At 45.0% G+C, this 26,502-nt stretch overlaps 1 protein-coding gene across 2 annotated transcripts in view; it reads right to left on the bottom strand.

The window, feature by feature from the left end:
• Positions 1-26,502, bottom strand: part of LOC106569362 (alpha-N-acetylgalactosaminide alpha-2,6-sialyltransferase 3) — a 245,663-nt gene that overhangs the window by 17,768 nt on the left and 201,393 nt on the right. Inside the window, exon 2 of one of the 2 annotated variants that reach the window (XM_045714198.1) lies at positions 5,784-5,978. In XM_045714198.1, coding sequence (XP_045570154.1) covers positions 5,784-5,978 — 195 coding nt within the window. The remainder of the gene's footprint in view (positions 1-5,783; positions 5,979-26,502) is intronic. The other variant, XM_014140658.2, reaches the window with a different exon arrangement.

Below are 26,502 nucleotides of genomic sequence, written 5' to 3'. Positions count from 1 at the left end.
TATGCTAGTTCTGAACGTCACATGCTAATGTAAAAAGCTGGTTTTTGATATAAATATGAACTTGATTGAACAAAACATGCATGTATTGTATAACATAATGTCCTAGGAGTGTCATCTGATGAAGATCATCAAAGGTTAGTGCTGCATTTAGCTGTGGTTTTGGTTTATGTGACATTATATGCTAGCTTGAAAAATGGGTGTCTGATTATTTCTGTCTGGGTACTCTGCTGACATAATCTAATGTTTTGCTTTCATTGTAAAGCCTTTTTGAAATCGGACAGTGTGGTTAGATTAACGAGAGTCTTGTCTTTAAAATGGTGTAAAATAGTCATATGTTTGAGAAATTGAAGTAATAGCATTTCTAAGGTATTTGAATATCGCGCCACGGGATTCCACTGGCTGTTGAGTAGGTGGGACGATTTCATCCCACATACCCTAGAGAGGTTAAAAACAACCTAAAGATTGATTCTATACATCGTTTGACATGTTTCTACAAACTGTAGTATAACGTTTTTGACTTTTCGTCTGGACTAAGTAAGCACGCGCGTTGTGGATTTGGATAGTGAACCTAACGCGTGAACAAAATGGATGTATTTGGACATAAATATGAACTTTATCGAACATTTATTGTGGAGCTGGGGTTCCTGGGAGTGCCTTCTGATGAAGATAATCAAAGGTAAGTGAATATTTATAATGTAATTTCTTAGTTTTATTGACTCCAAGATGGCGGGTTTCTGTTTGCTAGATGTTGGTGTCTTCTGGGCTGTACTCAGATTATTGCAAATTGTGCTTTCGCCGTTAACCTTTTTTGAAATCTGACAAAGCGGTAGCATTTAGGAGAAGTCTATCTATAATTCTGTGCATAACACTTGTATATTGATCAAAGTTTATGATGAGTATTTCTGTAATATGTGTGCTCATTGTGCTCATTCATCGGAGGTTTAGGAGGGAAAACATTTCTGAACATTACGTGAAAATGTAAAATGTTTTTTTTTATATAAATATGAACTTTATCGAGCAAAACATACATGTATTGTGTAACATGAAGTCCTATGAGTGCCATCTGATGAAGATCATCAAAGGTTAGTGAATATTTTAGCTGTACTTTTGATTTTTGTGATGCATCTAGTTGCTTGGAAAATGGCTGTGTGGTTTTTCTTGTGAAGTTTATGTCCTAACATAATCTAACTTTATGCTTTCGCCGTAAAGCTTTTTTGAAATCGGACAATGTGGTTTGATTAACGAGAGTATTATCTTTAAAATGGTGTAAAATAGTTGATTGTTTGAGAAAATGGAATTATGAGATTTTAGCTGTTTTGAATTTGGCGCTCTGATTTTCCACTGGCTGTTGTCAAAATCGGGATTAGAGCGTGAAGGGGTCTCTAAGAGGTTTTAATGCCAAAATAACATGCAAAACAGGCAACTGCCCTGTATGGCAGGGCGCCACTGGTCATACCCAAGAAGACTCGATGCTGTAATCGCTGCCAAAGGTGCTTCAACAAAGTACTGAGTAAAGGGTCTGAATACTTATGGAAATGTGATAATTCCGTTTTTTAAAAATCTTTAATACATTTGCAAAATAAAAAAAATAAAACTGTTTTTGCTTTGTCATTATGGGGTATTGTGTATAGATTGATGAGGGAAAAAAAATAATTTTATACATTTTAGAATAAGGCTGTAATGTAACAAAATGTGGAAAAAGTCAAGGGGTCTGAATACTTTCTGAATGCACAGTATATTCATGGCAAGTTAATTCCGGCCTGTTAATGGTGTCATTGCACAGAGAGGGAAGGCCCATTTCACTAACATTTACTATCAAAATGCATTTTATTCTATTGAAAATTAGAACATGTGTCAGACCTGGGTCGTATCGTCAGACCTGGGTCGTATCGTCAGACCTGGGTCGTATCGTCAGACCTGGGGTCGTATCGTCAGACATGGGTCGTATCGTCACACCTGGGTCGTATCGTCAGACCTGGGTCGTATCGTCAGACCTGGGTCATAATGTCAGACCTGGGTCGTATCGTCAGACCTGGGTCGTATCGTCAGACCTGGGTCGTATCGTCAGACCTGGGTCGTATTTGTAGGGAACAGGAAAGTCACTGTGTTTACAAAACACCTTCCTAATATTGAGTTGCACCCCCCCCCCCACCACCCTTTTGCCCTCAGAACAGCCTCAATTCGTTGGGGGAACACCTTCCTAATATTGAGTTGCACCCCCCCCCCCACCCACCCTTTTGCCCTCAGAACAGCCTCAATTCGTTGGGGCGTGGACTATACAAGGTGTCAAAAGCATTCCACAGGGATGTGTTCCACAGGGATGCTGGCCCATGTTGACTCCAATGCTTCCCACAGCACTTATGTCTTACCCATTCACCAATCTGAATGGCACACATACACAATCCATGTATTTGTATGTATTATGGAACCACATTAGTTCCTGCCAAGGCAGCAGCTACTCTTCCTGGGGTTTATTATGGATCCCCATTAGTTCCTGCCAAGGCAGCGGCTACTCTTCCTGGGGTTTATTATGGATCCCCATTAGTTCCTGCCAAGGCAGCGGCTACTCTTCCTGGGGTTTATTATGGATCCCCATTAGTTCCTGCCAAGGCAGCGGCTACTCTTCGTGGGGTTTATTATGGATCCCCATTAGTTCCTGCCAAGGCAGCGGCTACTCTTCCTGGGGTTTATTATGGATCCCCATTAGTTCCTGCCAAGGGAGCAGCTACTCTTCCTGGGGTTTATTATGGAACCCCATTAGTTCCTGCCAAGGCAGCAGCTACTCTTCCTGGGGTTTATTATGGATCCCCATTAGTTCCTGCCAAGCCAGCAGCTACTCTTCCTGGGTTTATTATGGATCCCATTAGTTCCTGCCAAGGCAGCAGCTACTCTTCCTGGGGTTTATTATGGATCCCCGTTAGTTCCTGCCAAAGCAGTAGCTACTCTTCCTGGGGTTTATTATGGATCCCCATTAGTTCCTGCCAAGGCAGCAGCGACTCTTCCTGGGGTTTATTATGGATCCCCATTAGTTCCTGCCAAGGCAGCGGCTACTCTTCCTGGGGTTTATTATGGATCCCCATTAGTTCCTGCCAAGGCAGCGGCTACTCTTCCTGGGGTTTATTATGGATCCCCATTAGTTCCTGCCAAGGCAGAAGCTACTCTTCCTGGGGTCCAGCAAAAATATATACATTATAATACACATTTTAAACATACAAATATATTTTACAACAGATTTCACAGCACACTGTTTTCCCTCAGGCCACTACTCTACTACCACATATCTACAACACAAAATGCATGTGTACGTGTCTTTGTGTGTATAGTGAGTATGTTATCGTGTGTGTGTATGCGTGTGTTTGTACCTGTGTGTGTGTGTGTGTGTGTGTGTCTCTTCAGTCCACGCTGTTCCATAAGGTGTATTTTTATCTGTTTTTTTAAATCAGATTTTTGCATCAGTTACCTGATGTGGAATAGAGTTCCATGTAGTCATGGCTCTATGTAGTACTGTGCGCCTCCCATAGTCTGTTCTGGACTTGGGGACTGTGAAGAGACCTCTGGTGGCATGTCTTGTAGGGTATGCATGGGTGTCTGAGCTGTGTGGCAGTAGTTTAGACAGACAGCTCAGTACATTCAGCATGTCAACACTTCTTACGAATACAAGTAGTGATGGATATTATTAATGTTAGCACTCTATGTACATTTAAGGGGCCAGTCGTGCTGCCCTGTTCTCGGACAGTTGTAATTTGCCACAAGTCCCTCTTTGAGCACCTGACCACAGGACTAAAGAGTAGTCCAGGTGAGACAAAACTAGAGGCTGTCCTCACTGTGGCTCAGTTGGTAGAGCATGGTATTTGCAATGGTGTTTGCAACGCCAGGGTTGTGGGTTTGTTTCCCACAGGGGGCCAGTATGGAGAAGAAAAAAAAATGTATGAAATGAATTGAAATGTGTGCATTCACTACTGTAAGTTACTCTGGATAAGAGCATCTGCTAAATGACTAAAATGTAAAATGTCTGTAAGACCTGCTGTAATGGTTGTCGTAAGGAGAAGCGGACCAAAGTGCAGCGTGTGTCGTTCCACATTTTATTTACACTGTGAAATTATGCAATACATTTTTTTTAAAACATAGGAATACAAAAGTAGAACATGAACATAGAAATACAAAACAAAGAAAAACACCCCCTGTCATGCCCTGACCTACTCTACCATAGAAAATAACATCTTACTATGGTCAGGACGTAACACCTGCCTTGTTGATAGTGTTGTTAAGAAGGTAGAAACTAGGGCCTGTAGGACCTGCCTTGTTGATAGTGTTGTAAGAAGGTAGAAACTAGGGCCTGTAGGACCTGCCTTGTTGATAGTGCTGTTAAGAAGGTAGAAACTAGGGCCTGTAGGACCTGCCTTGTTGATAGTGCTGTTAAGAAGGTAGAAACTTGGGCCTGTAGGACCTGCCTTGTTGATAGTGTTGTTAAGAAGGTAGAAACTAGGGCCTGTAGGACCTGCCTTGTTGATAGTGTGTTTAAGAAGGCAGAGCAGCTCTTTATTATGGACAGACTTCTCCCCATCTTAGCTACTGTTGTATCAATTTGTTTTCACCTCGACAGTTTACAATCCAGGGTTACTCCAAGCAGTTTAGTCACATCAACTTGCTCAATTTCCACATTATTAATTACAAGATTTAGTTGCGGTTTAGGGTTTAGTGAATGCTTTTAGTTTTTTTTAACTATTCCCGGACAAAATGATGTATTTGCTACCATTCTGAAACTGACTACAGCTCTTTGTCTGGTGTTGCAGTGATTTCTCTTTGCTACGGTAGCTGACGTGGGCCTGGGCTTGAACCAGGGACCCTCTGCACACATCAACAACTGACACCCACGAAGCATCGTTACCCATCGCGCCACAAAAGCCGCGGCCCTTGCAACGCAAGGGGAAACCCTACTTCAAGTCTCAGAGCGAGTGACGTCACTGATTGAAACGCTATTAGCGCGCACCACCGCTAACTAACTAGCCATTTCACATCGGTTACACATAATGTTGAGTCATCAGCATACATAGACACACTGGGTATACTCGGTGCCGGTACCGGGTCGTCAGTAAAAATTTAGAAAAGCAAAGGGCCTAGACAGCTGCCCTGGGGAACGTGTTCTGTTAGACAGGTTTTTCCAGCAGCAAACTACATTTACATTTACATTTAAGTCATTTAGCAGACGCTCTTATCCAGAGCGACTTACAAATTGGTGCATTCACCTTATGATATCCAGTGGAACAACCACTTTACAATAGTACATCTATATCTTTTGGGGGGGGGGGGGGGGGTAGAAGGATTACTTTATCCTATCCCAGGTATTCCTTAAAGAGGTGGGGTTTCAGGTGTCTCCGGAAGGTGGTGATTGACTCCGCTGTCCTGGAGCTTGTTCCACCATAGGGGTGCCAGAGCAGCGGACAGTTTTGACTGGGCTGAGCGGGAACTGTGCTTCCTCGATAATGTCAAAAAGCCGCACTGAAGTCTAACAAAACCGTCCCCACAATCTTTTTTTTATTATCAATTTCTCTCAGCCAATCGTCAGTCATTTGTGTAAGTGCCGTGTATTGTATGTTGAATGCCCTTCTTTATTAAAAAGAGTATTGAAATTCTGTTAGGATAAGGGATCATTTCTTTCACCTGGATTCACCTAGATAATCGATGTCATGGAAAGAGCAGGTGTTCTTAATGTTTTGTACACTCAGTGTACACTTGAATTAGTATCTGGGTGTTTGTTCTTAGTGTGTGTGTGTTTTCCTCACCTCCTGCTTAGGGACGCTGATGTATCCCAGGTGAGGTTTGAAGGCCTTATGAGTCTGTCTGGAGAACATCCAGTGGCTGCTGAAGGTTTGTCCGAAGACTGGTTCCAGGAGGAAGTATGGCTTCTCTGAGTAGTTGACCACCACGACAAAGAGAGACACCACCGCGATCAGACTGGTGGCTATCACCGACTTCTTCTAGAGGGGAAATGGAGACGAGAGAGGAGTGAAGAGGGAAGAGAAGAGGGCAGAGAGATGAGAGACTAGTACCTATCCTCTGTAACTAACACCTATCCACTGTAACTAGTACCTCTCCTCTGTAACTAACACCTCTCCACTGTAACTAACACCTCTCCTCTATAACTAACACCTCTCCTCTGTAACTAGTACCTCTCCTCTGTAACTAGTACCTCTCCTCCGTAACTAACACCTCTCCTCTGTAACTAGCATCTCTCCTCTGTAACTAACACCTCTCCTCTGTAACTAACACCTCTCCTCTCCTCTGTAACTAACACCTCTCCTCTCCTCTGTAACTAGCACCTCTCCTCTGTAACTAGCACCTCTCCTCTGTAACTAGCACCTCTCCTCTGTAACTAGCACATCTAACTCTGTAACAAACACCTCTCCTCTGTAACAAACAACTCTCCTCTGTAACTAACACCTCTCCTCTGTAACTAGTACCTCTCCTCTGTAACTAGTACCTCTCCTCCGTAACTAACATGTCTCCTCTGTAACTAGCACCTCTCCTCTGTAACTAACACCTCTCCTCTGTAACTAACAGCTCTCCTCTCCTCTGTAACTAACACCTCTCCTCTGTAACTAACACCTCTCCTCTCCTCTGTAACTAGCACCTCTCCTCTGTAACTAACACCTCTCCACTCCTCTGTAACTAACACCTCTCCTCTGTAACTAACACCTCTCCTCTGTAACTAGCACCCCTCCTCTGTAACTAACACCTATCCTCTCCTCTGTAACTAGCACCTCTCCTCTGTAACTAACACCTCTCCTCTGTAACTAACACCTCTCCTCTCCTCTGTAACTAGCCTCTCTCCTCTGTAACTAACACCTCTCCTCTGTAACTAACACCTCTCCTCTGTAACTAGCACCTCTGCTCTGTAACTAACACCTCTCCTCTGTAAATAACACCTCTCCTCTCCTCTGTAACTAGCACCTCTCCTCTGTAACTAACACCTCTCCTCTCCTCTGTAACTAGCACCTCTCCTCTGTAACTAGCACCTCTCCTCTGTAACTAGCACCTCTCTTCTGTAACTAGCACCTCTCCTCTGTAACTAACACCTATCCTCTGTAACTAACACCTCTCCTCTGTAACTAACACCTCAACCTCTCCTCTGTAACTAGCACCTCTCCTCTGTAACTACCACCTCTCCTCTCCTCTGTAACAAGCACCTCTCCTCTGTAACTACCACCTCTCCTCTGTAACTAGCACCTCTCATCTGTAACTAGCACCTCTCCTCTGTAACTAGCACCTCTCCTCTGTAACTAGCACCTCTACTCTGTAACTAGCACCTCTCCTCTGTAACTAACACCTCTCCTCTGTAACTAACACCTCTCCTCTGTAACTAACACCTCTACTCTGTAACTAACACCTCTCCTCTGTAACTAACACCTCACCTCTCCTCTGTAACTAACACCTCTCCTCTGCAACTCACACCTCTCCTCTGTAACTAGCACCTCTCCTCTGTAACTAGCACCTCTCCTCTGTAACTAACACCACTCCTCTGTAACTAGCACCTCTCCTCTGTAACTAGCACCTCTCCTCTCCTCTGTTACTAACACCTCTCCTTTGTAACTAACACCTCTCCTCTGTAACTAGCACCTCTCCTCTGTAACTAACACCTCTCCTCTGTAACTAACATCTCTCCTCTGTAACTAACACCTCTCCTCTGTAACTAGCACCTCTCCTCTGTAACTAACACCTCTCCTCTGTAACTAACACCTCTCCTCTGTAACTAACACCTCTCCTCTGTAACTAACACCTCTCCTCTCCTCTGTAACTAGCACCTCTCCTCTGTAACTAACACCTCTCCTCTGTAACTAGCAGCTCTCCTCTGTAACTAGCACCTTTCCTCTGTAACTAGCACCTCTCCTCTGTAACTAGCACCTCTCCTCTGTAACTAGCACCTCTCCTCTGTAACTAACACCTCTCCTCTGTAACTAACACCTCAACCTCTCCTCTGTAACTAGCACCTCTCCTCTGTAACTAACACCTCTCCTCTCCTCTGTAACTAGCACCTCTCCTCTGTAACGAACACCTCTCCTCTCCTCTGTAACTAACACCTCTCCTCTGTAACTAGCACCTCTCCTCTGTAACTAACACCGCTCCTCTCCTCTGTAACTAGCACCTCTCCTCTGTAACTAGCACCTCTCCTCTGTAACTAACATCTCTCCTCTGTAACTAACACCTCTCCTCTCCTCTGTAACAAGCACCTCTCCTCTATAACTAGCACCTCTCCTCTGTAACTAGTACCTCTCCTCTGTAACTACCATCTCTCCTCTGTAACTAACACCTCTCCTCTGTAACTAACACCTCTCCTCTGTAACTAACACCTCTCCTCTCCTCTGTAACTAGCACCTCTCCTCTGTAACTAGCACCTCTCCTCTGTAACTAGTACCTCTCCTCTGTAACTAACACCTCTCCTCTGTAACTAACACCTCTCCTCTGTAACTAGCACCTCTCCTCTGTAACTAACACCTATCCTCTCCTCTGTAACTAGCACCTCTCCTCTGTAACTAACACCTCTCCTCTGTAACTAACACCTCTCCTCTCCTCTGTAACTAGCCTCTCTCCTCTGTAACTAACACCTCTCCTCTGTAACTAACACCTCTCCTCTGTAACTAGCACCTCTGCTCTGTAACTAACACCTCTCCTCTGTAAATAACACCTCTCCTCTCCTCTGTAACTAGCACCTCTCCTCTGTAACTAACACCTCTCCTCTCCTCTGTAACTAGCACCTCTCCTCTGTAACTAGCACCTCTCCTCTGTAACTAGCACCTCTCTTCTGTAACTAGCACCTCTCCTCTGTAACTAACACCTATCCTCTGTAACTAACACCTCTCCTCTGTAACTAACACCTCAACCTCTCCTCTGTAACTAGCACCTCTCCTCTGTAACTAACACCTATCCTCTCCTCTGTAACTAGCACCTCTCCTCTGTAACTAACACCTCTCCTCTGTAACTAACACCTCTCCTCTCCTCTGTAACTAACATCTCTCCTATGTAACTAGAAACTCTCCTCTGTAACTAACACCGCTCCTCTCCTCTGTAACTAGCACCTCTCCTCTGTAACTAGCACCTCTCCTCTGTAACTAACATCTCTCCTCTGTAACTAACACCTCTCCTCTCCTCTGTAACAAGCACCTCTCCTCTGTAACTACCACCTCTCCTCTCCTCTGTAACAAGCACCTCTCCTCTGTAACTACCACCTCTCCTCTGTAACTAGCACCTCTCCTCTGTAACTAGCACCTCTCCTCTGTAACTAACATCTCTCCTCTGTAACTAACAGCTCTCCTCTGTAACTAGCACCTCTCCTCTGTAACTAACACCTCTCCTCTCCTCTGTAACTAACACCTCTCCTCTGTAACTAACACCTCTCATCTGTAACTAGCACCTCTCCTCTGTAACTAGCACCTCTCCTCTGTAACTAGCACCTCTACTCTGTAACTAGCACCTCTCCTCTGTAACTAACACCTCTCCTCTGTAACTAACACCTCTCCTCTGTAACTAACACCTCTACTCTGTAACTAACACCTCTCCTCTGTAACTAACACCTCACCTCTCCTCTGTAACTAACACCTCTCCTCTGCAACTAACACCTCTCCTCTGTAACTAGCACCTCTTCTCTGTAACTAGCACCTCTCCTCTGTAACTAACACCACTCCTCTGTAACTAGCACCTCTCCTCTGTAACTAGCACCTCTCCTCTCCTCTGTTACTAACACCTCTCCTTTGTAACTAACACCTCTCCTCTGTAACTAGCACCTCTCCTCTGTAACTAACACCTCTCCTCTGTAACTAACATCTCTCCTCTGTAACTAACACCTCTCCTCTGTAACTAGCACCTCTCCTCTGTAACTAACACCTCTCCTCTGTAACTAACACCTCTCCTCTGTAACTAACACCTCTCCTCTGTAACTAACACCTCTCCTCTCCTCTGTAACTAGCAGCTCTCCTCTGTAACTAACACCTCTCCTCTGTAACTAGCAGCTCTCCTCTGTAACTAGCACCTTTCCTCTGTAACTAGCACCTCTCCTCTGTAACTAGCAACTCTCCTCTGTAACTAGCACCTCTCCTCTGTAACTAACACCTCTCCTCTGTAACTAACACCTCAACCTCTCCTCTGTAACTAGCACCTCTCCTCTGTAACTAACACCTCTCCTCTCCTCTGTAACTAGCACCTCTCCTCTGTAACGAACACCTCTCCTCTCCTCTGTAACTAACACCTCTCCTCTGTAACTAGCACCTCTCCTCTGTAACTAACACCGCTCCTCTCCTCTGTAACTAGCACCTCTCCTCTGTAACTAACATCTCTCCTCTGTAACTAACACCTCTCCTCTCCTCTGTAACAAGCACCTCTCCTCTATAACTAGCACCTCTCCTCTGTAACTAGTACCTCTCCTCTGTAACTACCATCTCTCCTCTGTAACTAACACCTCTCCTCTGTAACTAACACCTCTCCTCTGTAACTAACACCTCTCCTCTCCTCTGTAACTAGCACCTCTCCTCTGTAACTAGCACCTCTCCTCTGTAACTAGTACCTCTCCTCTGTAACTAACATCTCTCCTCTGTAACTAACACCTCTCCTCTGTAACTAGCAGCTCTCCTCTGTAACTAACACCTCACCTCTCCTCTGTAACTAACACCTCTCCTCTGTAACTAACACCTCTCCTCTCTAACTAGCACCTCTCCTCTGTAACTAGCACCTCTCCTCTGTAACTAACACCTCTCCTCTGTAACAAGCACCTCTCCTCTGTAACTAAGACCTCTCCTCTGTAACTAACATCTCTCCTCTGTAACTAACACCTCTCCTCTGTAACTAACACCTCTCCTCTGTAACTAGCACCTCTCCTCTGTAACTAGCAACTCTCCTCTGTAACTAACACCTCTCCTCTCCTCTGTAACTAACACCTCTCCTCTGTAACTAACACCTCTCCTCTGTAACTAACACCTCTCCTCTCTAACTAGCATCTCTCCTCTGTAACTAGCACCTCTCCTCTGTAACTAACACCTCTCCTCTGTAACAAGCACCTCTCCTCTGTAACTAAGACCTCTCCTCTGTAACTAACATCTCTCCTCTGTAACTAACACCTCTCCTCTGTAACTAGCACCTCTCCTCTGTAACTAGCACCTCTCCTCTGTAACTAGCACCTCTCCTCTCCTCTGTAACTAACACCTCTCCTCTCCTCTGTAACTAACACCTCTCCTCTGTAACTAGCACCTCTCCTCTGTAACTAACACCTCTCCTCTGTAACTAACACCTCTCCTCTGTAACTAACACCTCTCCTCTGTAACTAGCACCTCTCCTCTGTAACTAGCAACTCTCCTCTGTAACTAACACCTCTCCTCTCCTCTGTAACTAACACCTCTCCTCTGTAACTAGCACCTCTCCTCTGTAACTAACACCCTTCTTCTGTAACTAACACCTCTCCTCTCCTCTGTAACAAGCACCTCTCCTCTGTAACTACCACCTCTCCTCTCCTCTGTAACACGCACCTCTCCTCTGTAACTACCACCTCTCCTCTGTAACTAGCACCTCTCCTCTGTAACTAGCACCTCTCCTCTGTAACTAACATCTCTCCTCTGTAACTAACAGCTCTCCTCTGTAACTAGCACCTCTCCTCTGTAACTAACACCTCTCCTCTCCTCTGTAACTAACACCTCTCCTCTGTAACTAACACCTCTCATCTGTAACTAGCACCTCTCCTCTGTAACTAGCACCTCTCCTCTGTAACTAGCACCTCTCCTCTGTAACTAGCACCTCTCCTCTGTAACTAACACCTCTCCTCTGTAACTAACCTCTCTCCTCTGTAACTAACCTCTCTACTCTGTAACTAACACCTCTCCTCTGTAACTAACACCTCACCTCTCCTCTGTAACTAACACCTCTCCTCTGCAACTAACACCTCTCCTCTGTAACTAGCACCTCTCCTCTGTAACTAGCACCTCTCCTCTGTAACTAACACCACTCCTCTGTAACTAGCACCTCTCCTCTGTAACTAGCACCTCTCCTCTCCTCTGTTACTAACACCTCTCCTTTGTAACTAACACCTCTCCTCTGTAACTAGCACCTCTCCTCTGTAACTAACACCTCTCCTCTGTAACTAACATCTCTCCTCTGTAACTAACACCCCTCCTCTGTAACTAACACCTCTCCTCTGTAACTAACACCTCTCCTCTGTAACTAACACCTCTCCTCTGTAACTAACACCTCTCCTCTCCTCTGTAACTAGCAGCTCTCCTCTGTAACTAACACCTCTCCTCTGTAACTAGCAGCTCTCCTCTGTAACTAGCACCTTTCCTCTGTAACTAGCACCTCTCCTCTGTAACTAGCAACTCTCCTCTGTAACTAGCACCTCTCCTCTGTAACTAACACCTCTCCTCTGTAACTAACACCTCAACCTCTCCTCTGTAACTAGCACCTCTCCTCTGTAACTAACACCTCTCCTCTCCTCTGTAACTAGCACCTCTCCTCTGTAACGAACACCTCTCCTCTCCTCAGTAACTAACACCTCTCCTCTGTAACTAGCACCTCTCCTCTGTAACTAACACCGCTCCTCTCCTCTGTAACTAGCACCTCTCCTCTGTAACTAGCACCTCTCCTCTGTAACTAACATCTCTCCTCTGTAACTAACACCTCTCCTCTCCTCTGTAACAAGCACCTCTCCTCTATAACTAGCACCTCTCCTCTGTAACTAGTACCTCTCCTCTGTAACTACCATCTCTCCTCTGTAACTAACACCTCTCCTCTGTAACTAACACCTCTCCTCTCCTCTGTAACTAGCACCTCTCCTCTGTAACTAGCACCTCTCCTCTGTAACTAGTACCTCTCCTCTGTAACTAACATCTCTCCTCTGTAACTAACACCTCTCCTCTGTAACTAGCAGCTCTCCTCTGTAACTAACACCTCACCTCTCCTCTGTAACTAACACCTCTCCTCTGTAACTAACACCTCTCCTCTCTAACTAGCATCTCTCCTCTGTAACTAGCACCTCTCCTCTGTAACTAACACCTCTCCTCTGTAACAAGCACCTCTCCTCTGTAACTAAGACCTCTCCTCTGTAACTAACATCTCTCCTCTGTAACTAACACCTCTCCTCTGTAACTAGCACCTCTCCTCTGTAACTAACACCTCTCCTCTGTAACTAACACCTCTCCTCTGTAACTAACACCTCTCCTCTGTAACTAACACCTCTCCTCTGTAACTAGCACCTCTCCTCTGTAACTAGCAACTCTCCTCTGTAACTAACACCTCTCCTCTCCTCTGTAACTAACACCCCTCTTCTGTAACTAACACCTCTCCTCTGAAACTAGCACCTCTCCTCTCCTCTGTAACTAGCATCTCTCCTCTGTAACTAACACCTCTCCTCTGTAACTAACACCTCTCCTCTGTAACTAACACCTCTCCTCTGTAACTAACAACTCTCCTCTGTAACTAACACCTCTCCTCTGTAACTAGCATCTCTCCTCTGTAACTAGTACCTCTCCTCTGTAACTAACACCTCTCCTCTGTAACTAGCACCTCTCCTCTGTAACTAGCACCTCTCCTCTGTAACTAGCACCTCTCCTTTGTAACTAACCTCTATGGGCTAGGTGGGACGCTAGCGTGCCACCCGTGGTGCACTCCATCAACAGCAGGTGCATTTCAAGAGCGGCAAATTTGAATCCAAATAAATGTCAAAATTCACATTTTTCAAAAATACAACTATTTTACACCATTTGAAAGATAAACATCTCCTTAATCTAACCACGTTTTACGATTTCAAAAAGGTTTTACGGCGAAAGCATAAATTTAGAGTATGTTAGGACAGTACATTTACAAGAGTTGTGTGTAATGTTTTGTCAAGTCAAAGACAGGGTCACCAAAACCATAAAACCAGCTAAAATGATGCACTAACCTTTTACAATCTCCATCAGATGACACTCCTAGGACATTATGTTAGACAATGCATGCATTTTTAGTTCTATCAAGTTCATATTTATATCCAACAACAGCGTTTTACTATGGCATTGATGTTGAGGAAATCGTTTCCCTCCAATAACCGGCAGTCAAGTCAGCGTCACAAATTAAATAATTAAAATTAGAAAACATTGGTAAAATATTATATTGTCATTTAAAGAATTATAGATTTACATCTCTTGAACGCAATCAACTTGCCAGATTTAAAAATAACCTTACTGGGAAATCACACTTTGCAATAATCTGAGCACTGCGCCCAGAAAAATACGCGTTGCGATACAGACTAGACGTCATGTTGGGGAGATCTAAAATCGAAAATACTATGTAAATAATCCATTACCTTTGATTCTCTTCATCAGATGTCACTTCCAGGTATCACAGGTCCATAACGAATGTAGTTTTGTTCAAAAAAGCTCATCATTTATGTCCAAAAATCTCCGTCGAGTTAGCACATGATCTAAGCCAGCCGGACTTCTCGTCATGAACGAGGGGAAAAAATATATTTCCGTTCGTTCAAACATGTCAAACGTTGTATAGCATAAATCATTAGGGCCTTTTTAACCAGAACATGAATAATATTCAAGGTGGACGAATGCATACTCTTTTATAACGTATTGGAACGAGGGTACCCAACATGAACTCGCGCGCCAGGTGTCTAATGGGACATCATCGTTCCATGGCTCTTGTTCGGTCAGATCTCCCTCCAGAAGACTCAAAACACTTTGTAAAGGCTGGTGACATCTAGTGGAAGCATTAGGAAGTGCCAAAATATTCCTAAGCCCCTGTGTTTTTCAATGGGATAGGTTTAAAGTCAATACAACACATCAGGTATCCACTTCCTGTCAGAAAATGTCTCAGGGTTTTGCCTGCCAAATGAGTTCTGTTATACTCACAGACACCATTCAAACAGTTTTAGAAACTTTAGAGTGTTTTCTATCCATATATAATAAGTATATGCATATTCTAGTTACTGGGTAGGATTAGTAACCAGATTAAATCGGGTAAAAAAAAATTATCCAGACGTGCAAATGCTGCCCCCTAGCCCTAACAGGCTAACACCTCTCCTCTCCTCTGTAACTAACACCTCTCCTCTGTAACTAACACCTCTCCTCTGTAACTAACACCTCTCCTCTCCTCTGTAACTAACACCTCTCCTCTGTAAGTAACACCTCTCCTCTGTAACTAACACCTATCCTCTGTAACTAGCACCTCTCCTCTGTAACTAACTTCTCGCCTCTCCTCTATAACTAGCACCTCTCCTCTGTAACAAGTACCTCTCCTCTGTAACTAACACCTCTCCTCTCCTCTGTAACTAGCAGCTCTTCTCTGTAACTAACACCTCTCCTCTGTAACTAGCACCTCTCCTCTGTAACTAACACCTCTCCTCTGTAACTAACACCTCTCCTCTCCTCTGTAACTAGCACCTCTCCTCTGTAACTAACACCTATCCTCTCCTCTGCAACTAGCAGCTCTCCTCTGTAACTAACACCTCTCCTCTGTAACTAACACCTCTCCTCTCCTCTGTAACTAGCACCTCTCCTCCGTAACTAGCAACTCTCCTCTGTAACTAACACCTCTCCTCTCCTCTCCTCTGTAACTAACACCTCTCCTCTGTAACTAGCACCTCCCCTCTGTAACTAACACCCCTCTTCTGTAACTAACACCTCTCCTCTGAAACTAGCACCTCTCCTCTCCTCTGTAACTAGCATCTCTCCTCTGTAACTAACACCTCTCCTCTGTAACTAACACCTCTCCTCTGTAACTAACACCTCTCCTCTGTAACTAACACCTCTCCTCTGTAACTAGCACCTCTCCTCTGTAACTAGCATCTCTCCTCTGTAACTAGCACCTCTCCTCTGTAACTAACACCTCTCCTCTGTAACTAGCACCTCTCCTCTGTAACTAGCACCTCTCCTCTGTAACTAGCACCTCTCCTTTGTAACTAACACCTCTCCTCTCCTCTGTAACTAACACCTCTCCTCTGTAACTAACACCTCTCCTCTCCTCTGTAACTAACACCTCTCCTCTGTAAGTAACACCTCTCCTCTGTAACTAACACCTATCCTCTGTAACTAGCACCTCTCCTCTGTAACTAACTTCTCGCCTCTCCTCTATAACTAGCACCTCTCCTCTGTAACAAGTACCTCTCCTCTGTAACTAACACCTCTCCTCTCCTCTGTAACTAGCAGCTCTCCTCTGTAACTAACACCTCTCCTCTGTAACTAGCACCTCTCCTCTGTAACTAACACCTCTCCTCTGTAACTAACACCTCTCCTCTCCTCTGTAACTAGCACCTCTCCTCTGTAACTAACACCTATCCTCTCCTCTGCAACTAGCACCTCTCCTCTGTAACTAACACCTCTCCTCTGTAACTAACACCTCTCCTCTCCTCTGTAACTAGCACCTCTCCTCTGTAACTAGCATCTCTCCTCTGTAACTAACACCTCTCCTCTGTAACTAACACCCCTCCTCTGTAACTAACACCTCTCCTCTGAAACTAGCACCTCTCCTCTCCTCTGTAACTAACACCCCTCCTCTGTAACTAACACCTCTCCTCTGTAACTAACACCTCTCCTCTGTAACTAACACCTCTCCTCTGTAACTAGCACCTCTCCTCTGTAACTAACACCTCTCCTCTGTAACTAGCAGCTCTCCTCTGTAACTAGCACCTTTCCTCTGTAACTAGCACCTCTCCTCTGTAACTAGCAACTCTCCTCTGTAACTAGCACCTCTCCTCTGTAACTAACACCTCTCCTCTGTAACTAACACCTCAACCTCTCCTCTGTAACTAGCACCTCTCCTCTGTAACTAACACCTCTCCTCTCCTCTGTAACTAGCACCTCTCCTCTGTAACTAACACCTCTCCTCTCCTCTGTAACTAACACCTCTCCTCTCCTCTGTAACTAGCACCTCTCCTCTGTAACTAGCACCTCTCCTCTGTAACTAGCACCTCTCCTCTGTAACTAGCACATCTAACTCTGTAACAAACAACTCTCCTCTGTAACTAACACCTCTCCTCTGTAACAAACACCTCTCCTCTGTAACTAGCACCTCTCCTCTGTAACTAGTACCTCTCCTCTGTAACTAACATCTCTCCTCTGTAACTAGCACCTCTCCTCTGTAACTAACACCTCTCCTCTGTAACTAACAGCTCTCCTCTCCTCTGTAACTAACACCTCTCCTCTGTAACTAACACCTCTCCTCTGTAACTAACACCTCTCCTCTCCTCTGTAACTAGCACCTCTCCTCTGTAACTAACACCTCTCCACTCCTCTGTAACTAACACCTCTCCTCTGTAACTAACACCTCTCCTCTGTAACTAGCACCTCTCCTCTGTAACTAACACCTATCCTCTCCTCTGTAACTAGCACCTCTCCTCTGTAACTAACACCTCTCCTCTGTAACTAACACCTCTCCTCTCCTCTGTAACTAGCCTCTCTCCTCTGTAACTAACACCTCTCCTCTGTAACTAACACCTCTCCTCTGTAACTAGCACCTCTCCTCTGTAACTAACACCTCTCCTCTGTAACTAACACCTCTCCTCTCCTCTGTAACTAGCACCTCTCCTCTGTAACTAACACCTCTCCTCTCCTCTGTAACTAGCACCTCTCCTCTGTAACTAGCACCTCTCCTCTGTAACTAGCACCTCTCCTCTGTAACTAGCACCTCTCCTCTGTAATTAACACCTCTCCTCTGTAACTAACACCTCTCCTCTGTAACTAACACCTCAACCTCTCCTCTGTAACTAGCACCTCTCCTCTGTAACTAACACCTCTCCTCTGTAACTAGCACCTCTCCTCTGTAACTAACACCTCTCCTCTGTAACTAACACCTCTCCTCTCCTCTGTAACTAACATCTCTCCTATGTAACTAGCAACTCTCCTCTGTAACTAACACCGCTCCTCTCCTCTGTAACTAGCACCTCTCCTCTGTAACTAGCACCTCTCCTCTGTAACTAACACCTCTCCTCTGTAACTAACACCTCTCCTCTCCTCTGTAACAAGCACCTCTCCTCTGTAACTACCACCTCTCCTCTCCTCTGTAACAAGCACCTCTCCTCTGTAACTACCACCTCTCCTCTGTAACTAGCACCTCTCCTCTGTAACTAGCACCTCTCCTCTGTAACTAACATCTCTCCTCTGTAACTAACAGCTCTCCTCTGTAACTAGCACCTCTCCTCTGTAACTAACACCTCTCCTCTCCTCTGTAACTAACACCTCTCCTCTGTAACTAACACCTCTCATCTGTAACTAGCACCTCTCCTCTGTAACTAGCACCTCTCCTCTGTAACTAGCACCTCTCCTCTGTAACTAGCACCTCTCCTCTGTAACTAACACCTCTCCTCTGTAACTAACACCTCTCCTCTGTAACTAACCCCTCTACTCTGTAACTAACACCTCTCCTCTGTAACTAACACCTCACCTCTCCTCTGTAACTAACACCTCTCCTCTGCAACTAACACCTCTCCTCTGTAACTAGCACCTCTCCTCTGTAACTAGCACCTCTCCTCTGTAACTAACACCACTCCTCTGTAACTAGCACCTCTCCTCTGTAACTAGCACCTCTCCTCTCCTCTGTTACTAACACCTCTCCTTTGTAACTAACACCTCTCCTCTGTAACTAGCACCTCTCCTCTGTAACTAACACCTCTCCTCTGTAACTAACATCTCTCCTCTGTAACTAACACCTCTCCTCTGTAACTAGCACCTCTCCTCTGTAACCCACACCTCTCCTCTGTAACTAACACCTCTCCTCTGTAACTAACACCTCTCCTCTGTAACTAACACCTCTCCTCTCCTCTGTAACTAGCAGCTCTCCTCTGTAACTAACACCTCTCCTCTGTAACTAGCAGCTCTCCTCTGTAACTAGCACCTTTCCTCTGTAACTAGCACCTCTCCTCTGTAACTAGCAACTCTCCTCTGTAACTAGCACCTCTCCTCTGTAACTAACACCTCTCCTCTGTAACTAACACCTCAACCTCTCCTCTGTAACTAGCACCTCTCCTCTGTAACTAACACCTCTCCTCTCCTCTGTAACTAGCACCTCTCCTCTGTAACGAACACCTCTCCTCTCCTCTGTAACTAACACCTCTCCTCTGTAACTAGCACCTCTCCTCTGTAACTAACACCGCTCCTCTCCTCTGTAACTAGCACCTCTCCTCTGTAACTAGCACCTCTCCTCTGTAACTAACATCTCTCCTCTGTAACTAACACCTCTCCTCTCCTCTGTAACAAGCACCTCTCCTCTATAACTAGCACCTCTCCTCTGTAACTAGTACCTCTCCTCTGTAACTACCATCTCTCCTCTGTAACTAGCACCTCTCCTCTGTAACTAGTACCTCTCCTCTGTAACTAACATCTCTCCTCTGTAACTAACACCTCTCCTCTGTAACTAGCAGCTCTCCTCTGTAACTAACACCTCACCTCTCCTCTGTAACTAACACCTCTCCTCTGTAACTAACACCTCTCCTCTCTAACTAGCATCTCTCCTCTGTAACTAGCACCTCTCCTCTGTAACTAACACCTCTCCTCTGTAACAAGCACCTCTCCTCTGTAACTAAGACCTCTCCTCTGTAACTAACATCTCTCCTCTGTAACTAACACCTCTCCTCTGTAACTAGCACCTCTCCTCTGTAACTAACACCTCTCCTCTGTAACTAACACCTCTCCTCTGTAACTAACACCTCTCCTCTGTAACTAACACCTCTCCTCTGTAACTAGCACCTCTCCTCTGTAACTAGCAACTCTCCTCTGTAACTAACACCTCTCCTCTCCTCTGTAACTAACACCTCTCCTCTGTAACTAGCACCTCTCCTCTGTAACTAACACCCCTCCTCTGTAACTAACACCTCTCCTCTGAAACTAGCACCTCTCCTCTCCTCTGTAACTAGCATCTCTCCTCTGTAACTAACACCTCTCCTCTGTAACTAACACCTCTCCTCTGTAACTAACACCTCTCCTCTGTAACTAACAACTCTCCTCTGTAACTAACACCTCTCCTCTGTAACTAGCATCTCTCCTCTGTAACTAGTACCTCTCCTCTGTAACTAACACCTCTCCTCTGTAACTAGCACCTCTCCTCTGTAACTAGCACCTCTCCTCTGTAACTAGCACCTCTCCTTTGTAACTAACCTCTATGGGCTAGGTGGGACGCTAGCGTGCCACCCGTGGTGCACTCCATCAACAGCAGGTGCATTTCAAGAGCGGCAAATTTGAATCCAAATAAATGTCAAAATTCACATTTTTCAAAAATACAACTATTTTACACCATTTGAAAGATAAACATCTCCTTAATCTAACCACGTTTTACGATTTCAAAAAGGTTTTACGGCGAAAGCATAAATTTAGAGTATGTTAGGACAGTACATTTACAAGAGTTGTGTGTAATGTTTTGTCAAGTCAAAGACAGGGTCACCAAAACCATAAAACCAGCTAAAATGATGCACTAACCTTTTACAATCTCCATCAGATGACACTCCTAGGACATTATGTTAGACAATGCATGCATTTTTAGTTCTATCAAGTTCATATTTATATCCAACAACAGCGTTTTACTATGGCATTGATGTTGAGGAAATCGTTTCCCTCCAATAACCGGCAGTCAAGTCAGCGTCACAAATTAAATAATTAAAATTAGAAAACATTGGTAAAATATTATATTGTCATTTAAAGAATTATAGATTTACATCTCTTGAACGCAATCAACTTGCCAGATTTAAAAATAACCTTACTGGGAAATCACACTTTGCAATAATCTGAGCACTGCGCCCAGAAAAATACGCGTTGCGATACAGACTAGACGTCATGTTGGGGAGATCTAAAATCGAAAATACTATGTAAATAATCCATTACCTTTGATTCTCTTCATCAGATGTCACTTCCAGGTATCACAGGTCCATAACGAATGTAGTTTTGTTCAAAAAAGCTCATCATTTATGTCCAAAAATCTCCGTCTTGTTAGCACATGATCTAAGCCAGCCGGACTTCTCGTCATGAACGAGGGGAAAAATATATTTCCGTTCGTTCAAACATGTCAAACGTTGTATAGCATAAATCATTAGGGCCTTTTTTAACCAGAACATGAATAATATTCAAGGTGGACAAATGCATACTCTTTTATAACGTATTGGAACGAGGGTACCCAACATGAACTCGCGCGCCAGGTGTCTAATGGGACATCATCGTTCCATGGCTCTTGTTCGGTCAGATCTCCCTCCAGAAGACTCAAAACACTTTGTAAAGGCTGGTGACATCTAGTGGAAGCATTAGGAAGTGCCAAAATATTCCTAAGCCCCTGTGTTTTTCAATGGGATAGGTTTAAAGTCAATACAACACATCAGGTATCCACTTCCTGTCAGAAAATGTCTCAGGGTTTTGCCTGCCAAATGAGTTCTGTTATACTCACAGACACCATTCAAACAGTTTTAGAAACTTTAGAGTGTTTTCTATCCATATATAATAAGTATATGCATATTCTAGTTACTGGGTAGGATTAGTAACCAGATTAAATCGGGTAAAAAAAAATTATCCAGACGTGCAAATGCTGCCCCCTAGCCCTAACAGGCTAACACCTCTCCTCTCCTCTGTAACTAACACCTCTCCTCTGTAACTAACACCTCTCCTCTGTAACTAACACCTCTCCTCTCCTCTGTAACTAACACCTCTCCTCTGTAAGTAACACCTCTCCTCTGTAACTAACACCTATCCTCTGTAACTAGCACCTCTCCTCTGTAACTAACTTCTCGCCTCTCCTCTATAACTAGCACCTCTCCTCTGTAACAAGTACCTCTCCTCTGTAACTAACACCTCTCCTCTCCTCTGTAACTAGCAGCTCTTCTCTGTAACTAACACCTCTCCTCTGTAACTAGCACCTCTCCTCTGTAACTAACACCTCTCCTCTGTAACTAACACCTCTCCTCTCCTCTGTAACTAGCACCTCTCCTCTGTAACTAACACCTATCCTCTCCTCTGCAACTAGCAGCTCTCCTCTGTAACTAACACCTCTCCTCTGTAACTAACACCTCTCCTCTCCTCTGTAACTAGCACCTCTCCTCCGTAACTAGCAACTCTCCTCTGTAACTAACACCTCTCCTCTCCTCTGTAACTAACACCTCTCATCTGTAACTAGCACCTCCCCTCTGTAACTAACACCCCTCTTCTGTAACTAACACCTCTCCTCTGAAACTAGCACCTCTCCTCTCCTCTGTAACTAGCATCTCTCCTCTGTAACTAACACCTCTCCTCTGTAACTAACACCTCTCCTCTGTAACTAACACCTCTCCTCTGTAACTAACAACTCTCCTCTGTAACTAACACCTCTCCTCTGTAACTAGCATCTCTCCTCTGTAACTAGTACCTCTCCTCTGTAAATAACACCTCTCCTCTGTAACTAGCACCTCTCCTCTGTAACTAGCACCTCTCCTCTGTAACTAGCACCTCTCCTTTGTAACTAACACCTCTCCTCTCCTCTGTAACTAACACCTTTCCTCTGTAACTAACACCTCTCCTCTGTAACTAACACCTCTCCTCTCCTCTGTAACTAACACCTCTCCTCTGTAAGTAACACCTCTCCTCTGTAACTAACACCTATCCTCTGTAACTAGCACCTCTCCTCTGTAACTAACTTCTCGCCTCTCCTCTATAACTAGCACCTCTCCTCTGTAACAAGTACCTCTCCTCTGTAACTAACACCTCTCCTCTCCTCTGTAACTAGCAGCTCTCCTCTGTAACTAACACCTCTCCTCTGTAACTAGCACCTCTCCTCTGTAACTAACACCTCTCCTCTGTAACTAACACCTCTCCTCTCCTCTGTAACTAGCACCTCTCCTCTGTAACTAACACCTATCCTCTCCTCTGCAACTAGCACCTCTCCTCTGTAACTAACACCTCTCCTCTGTAACTAACACCTCTCCTCTCCTCTGTAACTAGCACCTCTCCTCTCTAACTAGCATCTCTCCTCTGTAACTAACACCTCTCCTCTGTAACTAACACCCCTCCTCTGTAACTAACACCTCTCCTCTGAAACTAGCACCTCTCCTCTCCTCTGTAACTAACACCCCTCCTCTGTAACTAACACCTCTCCTCTGTAACTAACACCTCTCCTCTGTAACTAACACCTCTCCTCTGTAACTAGCACCTCTCCTCTGTAACTAACACCTCTCCTCTAACTAGCAGCTCTCCTCTGTAACTAGCACCTTTCCTCTGTAACTAGCACCTCTCCTCTGTAACTAGCAACTCTCCTCTGTAACTAGCACCTCTCCTCTGTAACTAACACCTCTCCTCTGTAACTAACACCTCAACCTCTCCTCTGTAACTAGCACCTCTCCTCTGTAACTAACACCTCTCCTCTCCTCTGTAACTAGCACCTCTCCTCTGTAACGAACACCTCTCCTCTCCTCTGTAACTAACACCTCTCCTCTGTAACTAGCACCTCTCCTCTGTAACTAACACCGCTCCTCTCCTCTGTAACTAGCACCTCTCCTCTGTAACTAGCACCTCTCCTCTGTAACTAACATCTCTCCTCTGTAACTAACACCTCTCCTCTCCTCTGTAACAAGCACCTCTCCTCTATAACTAGCACCTCTCCTCTGTAACTAGTACCTCTCCTCTGTAACTACCATCTCTCCTCTGTAACTAACACCTATCCTCTCCTCTGCAACTAGCACCTCTCCTCTGTAACTAACACCTATCCTCTGTAACTAACACCTCTCCTCTCCTCTGTAACTAGCACCTCTCCTCTGTAACTAGCAACTCTCCTCTGTAACTAACACCTCTCCTCTCCTCTGTAACTAACACCTCTCCTCTGTAACTAGCACCTCTCCTCTGTAACTAACACCCCTCTTCTGTAACTAACACCTGTCCTCTGAAACTAGCACCTCTCCTCTCCTCTGTAACTAGCATCTCTCCTCTGTAACTAACACCTCTCCTCTGTAACTAACACCTCTCCTCTGTAACTAACACCTCTCCTCTGTAACTAACAACTCTCCTCTGTAACTAACACCTCTCCTCTGTAACTAGCATCTCTCCTCTGTAACTAGTACCTCTCCTCTGTAACTAACACCTCTCCTCTGTAACTAACACCTCTCCTCTGTAACTAACAACTCTCCTCTGTAACTAACACCTCTCCTCTGTAACTAGCACCTCTCCTCTGTAACTAGCACCTCTCCTCTGTAACTAGCACCTCTCCTCTGTAACTAGCACCTCTCCTCTGTAACTAGCACCTCTCCTTTGTAACTAACAGCTCTCCTCTCCTCTGTAACTAACACCTCTCCTCTGTAACTAACACCTCTCCTCTGTAACTAACACCTCTCCTCTCCTCTGTAACTAACACCTCTCCTCTGTAAGTAACACCTCTCCTCTGTAACTAACACCTATCCTCTGTAACTAGCACCTCTCCTCTGTAACTAACTTCTCGCCTCTCCTCTATAACTAGCACCTCTCCTCTGTAACAAGTACCTCTCCTCTGTAACTAACACCTCTCCTCTCCTCTGTAACTAGCAGCTCTCCTCTGTAACTAACACCTCTCCTCTGTAACTAACACCTCAACCTCTCCTCTGTAACTAGCACCTCTCCTCTGTAACTAACACCTCTCCTCTCCTCTGTAACTAGCATCTCTCCTCTGTAACTAACACCTCTCCTCTGTAACTAACACCTCTCCTCTGTAACTAACACCTCTCCTCTGTAACTAACAACTCTCCTCTGTAACTAACACCTCTCCTCTGTAACTAGCATCTCTCCTCTGTAACTAGTACCTCTCCTCTGTAAATAACACCTCTCCTCTGTAACTAGCACCTCTCCTCTGTAACTAGCACCTCTCCTCTGTAACTAGCACCTCTCCTCTGTAACTAACACCTCTCCTCTCCTCTGTAACTAACACCTCTCCTCTGTAACTAACACCTCTCCTCTGTAACTAACACCTCTCCTCTCCTCTGTAACTAACACCTCTCCTCTGTAAGTAACACCTCTCCTCTGTAACTAACACCTCTCCTCTGTAACTAGCACCTCTCCTCTGTAACTAACTTCTCGCCTCTCCTCTATAACTAGCACCTCTCCTCTGTAACAAGTACCTCTCCTCTGTAACTAACACCTCTCCTCTCCTCTGTAACTAGCAGCTCTCCTCTGTAACTAACACCTCTCCTCTGTAACTAGCACCTCTCCTCTGTAACTAACACCTCTCCTCTGTAACTAACACCTCTCCTCTCCTCTGTAACTAGCACCTCTCCTCTGTAACTAACACCTATCCTCTCCTCTGCAACTAGCACCTCTCCTCTGTAACTAACACCTCTCCTCTGTAACTAACACCTCTCCTCTGTAACTAGCAGCTCTCCTCTGTAACTAGCACCTTTCCTCTGTAACTAGCACCTCTCCTCTGTAACTAGCAACTCTCCTCTGTAACTAGCACCTCTCCTCTGTAACTAACACCTCTCCTCTGTAACTAACACCTCAACCTCTCCTCTGTAACTAGCACCTCTCCTCTGTAACTAACACCTCTCCTCTCCTCTGTAACTAGCATCTCTCCTCTGTAACTAACACCTCTCCTCTGTAACTCAGCACCTCTCCTCTGTAACTAGCACCTCTCCTCTGTAACTAACAACTCTCCTCTGTAACTAACACCTCTCCTCTGTAACTAGCATCTCTCCTCTGTAACTAGTACCTCTCCTCTGTAACTAACACCTCTCCTCTGTAACTAGCACCTCTCCTCTGTAACTAGCACCTCTCCTCTGTAACTAGCACCTCTCCTTTGTAACTAACACCTCTCCTCTCCTCTGTAACTAACACCTCTCCTCTGTAACTAACACCTCTCCTCTGTAACTAACACCTCTCCTCTCCTCTGTAACTAACACCTCTCCTCTGTAACTAACACCTCTCCTCTGTAACTAACACCTCTCCTCTGTAACTAGCACCTCTCCTCTGTAACTAACTTCTCGCCTCTCCTCTATAACTCAGCACCTCTCCTCTGTAACAAGTACCTCTCCTCTGTAACTAACACCTCTCCTCTCCTCTGTAACTAGCACCTCTCCTCTGTAACTAACACCTCTCCTCTGTAACTAGCACCTCTCCTCTGTAACTAACACCTCTCCTCTGTAACTAACACCTATCCTCTCCTCTGCAACTAGCACCTCTCCTCTGTAACTAACACCTCTCCTCTGTAACTAACACCTCTCCTCTCCTCTGTAACTAGCACCTCTCCTCTGTAACTAGCATCTCTCCTCTGTAACTAACACCTCTCCTCTGTAACTAACACCCCTCCTCTGTAACTAACACCTCTCCTCTGAAACTAGCACCTCTCCTCTCCTCTGTAACTAACACCCCTCCTCTGTAACTAACACCTCTCCTCTGTAACTAACACCTCTCCTCTGTAACTAACACCTCTCCTCTGTAACTAGCACCTCTCCTCTGTAACTAGCACCTCTCCTTTGTAACTAACACCTCTCCTCTCCTCTGTAACTAACACCTCTCCTCTGTAACTAACACCTCTCCTCTGTAACTAACACCTCTCCTCTCCTCTGTAACTAACACCTCTCCTCTG

The sequence above is a fragment of the Salmo salar genome, unplaced genomic scaffold, assembly GCF_905237065.1.
Source record: "Salmo salar unplaced genomic scaffold, Ssal_v3.1, whole genome shotgun sequence".
Taxonomy (NCBI): Eukaryota; Metazoa; Chordata; class Actinopteri; order Salmoniformes; family Salmonidae; genus Salmo; species Salmo salar.
Note: the sequence above shows the minus strand (reverse complement) of the source record. Positions and strands in the feature narration are given on the sequence as shown.